Raw genomic sequence first — 7,076 nt, 5'->3', positions numbered from 1 at the left:
ATACATGCAGCTGCTTAGACAAGAGTGTGTTTCTTTTAGCAGAATTATAATGATAGCCAGACAAGTTAATGTGACTCTGTGAAACAAAGCTTTAATGTTACGTTTTTCTGAATATGATCCAGTCCTCCATGTTGTTGGTTGTTAATAATAAATAAGATTTAACAAGGTTTTTTTTTTTTTTATAGGACTTGGGAATGGTAACTGGGCCCATTTGATAATGATGCTTTGTGGGGAAAAAACATTATGGGTTAGCTACACATTGTTCATTGTGTCTTCATTATTTCTCTGTTTGCAATTTTACGGTGTAACACATCAGCAGTATTAGATCAGGATTTCCGTAGCACTCAGAATGATGGTACAGTCATAAAGTTTGTCATTGCTGTTTTTTATTCCATGAGAAACTCAAAGCCAAATGACTTTGTTATATCGGTGCAACTTAACTGTCCGTTGTTGTTGTGCCATCTTTTGTGAAAGGCCCCTAATTTGTCTCCATCAAAAAAGTTTTCTTTTTTTATAAACAAATTTCTAACAGTTAATTTTGGTCTCTAGTATACCATAGAGAATGACAAGAAAAGTGGCAGAAGGTAGTGGGTTATTAAAGCCCTCCTCCACTCCAACAAATGTGTTTTGTTAATTATTCTGTCAGTTGGATGTTTGAGTTTCACTGTGCAGAATGATGAAGGCGACGTGCAGAGTATTTGCATCACAGCTGGTCTGGAGTCAGTCGAGGGCCAGCATACAACTTGGATAAGTGTGACGTGGAAACTTGAAACCGCCAGTGCACAAATACTGGAAATGACACATATTTGCGTATTCATAGGATCTGGATTTTTAATGAGGCAGAAAGAGAAGATGCCATTTTACAGATCTCCTCCAGATATGAATTAAAGACATAAAATACTCTGCTTGGAACAATAATGTGTTCCTAATATGTTTTTTCCAAAAAAAAGTAAAATTACCTCGTAAATATCCCTAAAATGACATCAACTCCAGAATCTGTGAATATGCAAATATATTTCATCTCAGAAGTTTAACTGTTGGACACAAGATGTGTCTTCTACTTCACTGTAAAGTCCATTTTCAGTGTTTGTGCACTGGAGGCTCCAAGTTTCCACATAACATATGTGAAACATATCAATAAGTTTAATATTAGACCACGATTAGCCTCCAAACTAGTTGTGATGTCACAAATCATGTTCATTGGCTCGCCCCTAAAAATCAGATTTTCAATGAGCACTGAGAGACTTTCCACTTCCAGCAGATGAATATGAAAACAGTCTTCTAGTGTCAAACTCTGCATATACATCATTCTGCACAGTGAAGCTCAAACATCCAACTATAGGAACAAGAGGAAAAACCCATTTTTGAGGGGGAACTTAAAGGACATGTCAGACAAAATGTATTACTCCAAACAGAAGATTTTTAATCTTCAACCACCAAGAAGACAAGCCAAGAACAGGGCCGTAGCCACAATTGAGGACACTGTGGTCATATTTTCTGTATTGTCTCTGGATTTTAGATTTTTGCAGTGGGAGAATTCGGATTCATGACCTCAGTATTTCTAAGATGGATTTAAAAATGTATGAAATTACCATTGCTAATACTATTATCACCATTACTACAACTATTGCTGCCACAGTCAGCCCCACCACAACTTCATCATCACATACAGTGTATACAAGTAAACATTACTGTCCCTCTTCCTCCAACTGTTTTTCAAGCAAATAAAGCTCATACCCGTGGATGCACCTGGGTGCTTCTTAACCTAGCCCCTCCCCTTAGTAAATGCTCTCATGTAAGGTGAGACGTTTGAAACTCTGACCGCTTTGTTATTTACCTTGACAGCAGCCAGCTCTTTTACAAGGAATAAAAATGAAATAACTTCAGCAGTACAGGGTTTTTATAGCGGTGGTGGACTACTGTACCTGCAGTACTTTGTGCGCAATGGAGGGGGAAATAAAAGGAAATGCTTCATGTAATAACAGCAGTGACAGGTAAGCCTCGTGTTGATATGTGTTCTCTCAGACTGCATTTTCATCAAGTTTGTATTAGATTTCACAGCATCAAGTTGTTTTTTTTAAGACTATAATGTTTACAAAACGAGAGCTGTTACATGGTTAGATGTATTGTCATTTTCCTACCTGCTAGTTGTTATTTACATCAGCTTCTTTCCTCATCAAGTCCTTAATCTCTTATTTACCGGGCTCAGTGAAATATCATAGCAAAGTGTTGTTTGTCGAAGGAGTTTGAATTTTGCTCCTTGCCTCTAGTCCCTCTTGAAAGTAATTTAAAATTTACTAGTCACCCAGCCAGGGCATTTGATCTCCCAGCTACAGAAACCCTACCCAGTGGAGGCTGTTGTAGTGTCTGTCATCAGGGAATAGGAAAGAGAAAGAAGGGTTTCCACCCTTTCACCCTGCTGTCAGTCCTTTCATCACAGTGTTCAGTGTCATTGAGTTGTACATGGCATTGGATTCACCCCCAGCAGGATTGACCCCTATGGCTTCACGAGACATGACGATTTTGAATCCTACAAGGAAATGATGAATGAGTACGTAGCTGTCCTCAACAGAAGATCCATGAGATGGTCCAAACTTCTTCAAGGGAAACCCCATGTTGAGAAGAACTTGACAGGTACAAGAAACAACAAACACACACTGTTTTGCTTTCATGTCTTCAAGTGCTCTGCAGTTGAATTGACGTAATTTTATAAAAATCTGTTTTGGAAGTGAAGAGGTATGTGCGTAAAGGTGTGCCCAATGAGCACCGCGCCAGAGTCTGGATGGCAGCAAGTGGTGCCCAGGAACACCTGGAGAGCAACCCGGGATACTACGAGTCCCTGCTGGCCATGGAGCATGACACCAAGCTGAAGGAAACCATCCACACAGGTTTCCTTTTCATTAAAGCACACAACTTGTATCAACACATAGGTCCATACCATACTACAATTCTTCTAATTCTTTTGACAGACATGCATAGGACCTTTCCTGACAACATCCTCTTCCAGAGCAAGGCAGAGCCGGGCCTGCAGAGAGCTCTGTTCAATGTGCTGCTGGCCTACGGACACCATAATAAGGCAGTGGGGTATTGTCAGGTGAAGAAAAAGACGTCAGACTCTCCTCACACTCAACAGAACATCTGTTTACCTAAAGAACAGGATCAGCTACTTCCTTCTTATTCAAATACATGTGTGGGGTTTTCCACAAAACACATTTTTTTACTTTCTGTACTGCATTTACTAATAAATGAAAGCTACCAGGTAACAGTGAATTTAATTAATTTAGTTATATTGTATAGTCACACAGTCTTTGGCTGGAGATGCAACCTGAGAAATCACACTTTATACCAAATAACAGCTGAGGAGACAGGTATATACAGGTATAATTGACAGGTACATAAGTAGCTGTATTCATCAGACATTCAAGTATATATTTATCACAATATATTAATGACAAAATCAATATTTACCACCTGGAAATATGTTCTTGTGTCGAGCAGAAATTCATAGTCATATATTTGGCTGCATGTGCTTTCGTCTGTAAAGTCAGTGACCCATGCCAGTGGACTCACACACAGTTAGATCATCGCTGTCTCTGTTTATTTCAGGGCATGAACTTTATCGCAGGCTACCTCATCATCATCACTAAAGATGAAGAGAAATCCTTCTGGCTCATGGATGCACTGTTGGACAGGATACTCCCAGGTAGACCTTTTTAATATTAAGACACAATGCACGTACACACAATTATTGTAGCACAGTTCATGCAATGTGCTTTACATTAAGTGAATGTTTACCAGTAAAAATACAAGAGAGGGAATATAAAGAATGAATCAAACACATGATATTAAAAAGCATAAACATACTAAAATAAGTAATATACTCAGTTGATGTAGCTAGAGCTGAAACGATTAACAGTTTTGTCGATCCACAGAACATTAGCCTCAAACTATTTTGATAATCGATTCATCACTTTTTAAAGAAAATTTTACAAAATTACCTGGTTCCAGTTTCTCAGATATGGATATTTTCTGGTTACTTTTAGTCCTCTATGATAATAAATTTAATATTTTTGGGTTGTGGACTGTTGGTTGGGACAAAACAAGACATTTGAGGATGTCATATTGGGCTTTAGAATAGAGAAAATAATCTGCAGATTAATCAATAATGAAAATAATTGTTAGTTGTGGCCCTATATGTAGCAGTCCTCATAGAGATGTTATAGACAAGAAGCAGAAAGTCTGTGGATGTGTTGGCTCTACCAGGGACATAATTTGGCAGCCTTATAATTTGAAAAATTAATTACATTGAATTAAATTAGTTGGAAGAAGTGTAGGTACCTTAAAACAGTGAGCTCTTTGCTTAGCTGCAGTTAAAGCAGCAGCAGCATCAGCATCTTACACAAGTACAGACTTTTAGACTAGTATAAATGTTTGGACAGAACTAAGAGCAATACAGTACCGAAATTATGCCTATCTGCAACAAAGACCTGCACATTTTCTTGTTTATATGTGAAAGAAAGACAAGATGATGCAACTATTTCCCATATATGTAGCTAAAAAGTCACATTCGTAATAATATTCAAATTAATTTGCATGTTGTGGAGTATCCTGTTTGTCTCTTTGCTTCCTTAATCTGCCTCTGTTTTATCATGGCTCACTAGGAGCATCCTAACCCTGATGTCATTGACTGATATGTAAAGTAATGAGCAAAGCTAAAATATTTCTGAAGTAATCACTATATAAAGTTGTGTGTCAACAGCATAGCAGTGCATCCCATTAGTGCCGTTGTAATATAAAAGGCTGAGTAGTAGTGGACCAAGGTTGGAGCCTTGTGGCACTCCACATGAACCAATAATTCACACAAGAAATTCAAGACTGATTAAAAAAGATAAAAAATCTGAGACTTTGATCTGATCTGAGACAAAAGAGTTTAGACTGACAAACATGAACTCCTCTACTATAAATGCACGTTATTGTAGACTATTACAGCCCGGCCATGATGGGGCTGAAGACCGACCAGGAGGTTCTTGGGGACTTGGTGAAGACTAAAGCACCTGCAGTAGGCCAGCTCATGAACCAGTATCCCGGCATATGGACCCTTTTGGTGTCACGCTGGTTTATCTGCCTCTTCATTGACATTCTCCCAATTGAGGTGAAAATTTGCATTATAGACAAATCAGGAATTCATGGAGATGTCGAAGTGCGTTATTTTACAGACCTCTGTCCTGCTTCCTGTACTTGCAGACGGTTCTGCGGGTCTGGGACTGTCTTTTCTATGAAGGCTCCAAGGTGCTTTTCCGTGTGGCGCTGACTCTCATCCTTCACCACCAGCCTGAGATCCTGAGAGCTCGTTCTTTGCCCGATGTGTGTGAGTGTTTCAAACAGATCACCTGTGGAGCTTTCACTCTGGACTGCCACACCTTCATGCAGGTACATAATTGTATTATTGGTTTACACTACTCTGTGTTTTTATACTAAAGCAACATTATTATCAGAACATTCTAGTACTAAGTACTAATTTATCTAACACTACCAAACATCACATTTTTCAAGATGAGGAAAGATTCACTACTATTAAAACTGGTAGAAAATGCAAACTAACAAGGGAGAGAGTGGTGCATCTTTCCTGAGAAACATCTTTGACTTAGCTCATCTGGGTAAGCTCACACAGAGAATAGATGTACTACTCAGAAAAGGTGGTGTCATGACTCATCTTCATCCTTTTCATGGATTATGACACATTTAACCACTCCCTGGAATGTCTTTCAAGGTGCGTTAATCGTTAATCATTAATCGATCAATTGATCATTAATTATGGTTTGTGGAGTATGAATGGAATAAATGGCTCCATGTAAACACAGCTTTTATGTGCATGCCTCTTTAAAAGAATAATCATAAACTTTGGTCAGTTCATGATGTTTACTTTAATTCTGTTTTTGCAGAAAATCTTTGCAGAACCTGGCAGTCTGTCTATGGCAACTATTGATAAACTGAGAGACAAATTCAGACAACGAATCCAGGAGGAGGAATCTAGACAGCCGTGAAGTTTTGGATCCACCGTTTCTCCACTGGACTGTAACGGCTTTCAGTCATTAACACTACTATCAGCAACCGTATATTCCTGTGTAGGGCTGGGCAATATATTGATATTATATCTATATCGTGGTATGAGACTAGATATCGTCTTAAATTTTGGATATCATTTTATTGTGATATGACATAAAGGTTGTCTTTTCCTGGTTTTAAAGGCTGCATTTTAGTAAAATGATGTAATTTTGTGCATTTTCCAGACTGTTCTAGTTGTTCTATTATTTGCCTTTACACACTTAGTCATTACGTCCACATTACTGATGATTATCAAAAATCTCATTGTGTAAATATTTTGTGAAAGCACCAATAGTCATCCCTACAATACTGTTGCACTATCTATATCGAGGTATTTGGTCAAAAATATTGGTATTTCATTTTTTTGTCCTTATTGCCCAGCCCTACTCCTATGATAAACAAGCTATTTTACACTGAATGTCTGAAATACATGCTGAAGCTTCTCAATTGATGCCAGTGTTTTTAAACCTTGTCTTTTTCTGAGGGTCTTTTTCGTTCCTCAGAATATTTTTGCTGCTATAGATACTTCAAGATCATCACACCTGTCGCCTTGTATTTTAAATCTGTCATGTTTATTATCCTCAGCATTTGCTTTGTCACAGTGGAAAACAATAGTTGTGAGAATCTTACTTCTGTGAAAACTGTCAAGTGTCCAGTGGAAAAGGGGAGTTAATCTCTCGTGCACTAACTGTCCATTTCTCTTGATGAATTAAAAATAAGATGTTTTAAATTTGGTGTGGCAACTGCTGTCTTAATTTACAGATCCTGGTGTTGAACTCTTTCTTGTTAACATTAAGCCAAAGAAAGGTAAGAAGAAGTCATTTCAGTGTTACATGATAGTCTTCAACAACAGTTAATTCAGTATGCTGAGGCCAGAAACTTCCTGTTGCTGTGGATTCAGAGACATGGACTGTATGTGTGTTAATAATGTTTCAGTCACAAGAAAATCAAACTCTTTCAGACAAAATGCT

At 38.1% G+C, this 7,076-nt stretch overlaps 1 protein-coding gene across 1 annotated transcript; it reads left to right on the top strand.

Annotated features, from left to right (window-relative positions):
• Positions 1-1,944: 1,944 nt before the first annotated feature.
• LOC121906536 (growth hormone-regulated TBC protein 1-A-like) lies at positions 1,945-6,330 on the top strand. The gene is made up of 8 exons (XM_042425425.1): positions 1,945-1,994; positions 2,489-2,634; positions 2,730-2,888; positions 2,970-3,094; positions 3,607-3,703; positions 4,980-5,152; positions 5,245-5,430; positions 5,943-6,330. The coding sequence occupies exons 1-8, from the start codon at positions 1,945-1,947 to the stop codon at positions 6,042-6,044; spliced, it is 1,038 nt and encodes a 345-aa protein (XP_042281359.1). The 3' UTR covers positions 6,045-6,330.
• The last annotated feature ends 746 nt before the right edge of the window (positions 6,331-7,076 follow it).

This window comes from Thunnus maccoyii, chromosome 11, assembly GCF_910596095.1.
Source record: "Thunnus maccoyii chromosome 11, fThuMac1.1, whole genome shotgun sequence".
Taxonomy (NCBI): domain Eukaryota; kingdom Metazoa; phylum Chordata; class Actinopteri; order Scombriformes; family Scombridae; genus Thunnus; species Thunnus maccoyii.
This window is presented reverse-complemented; position numbering and strand designations above follow the sequence as displayed.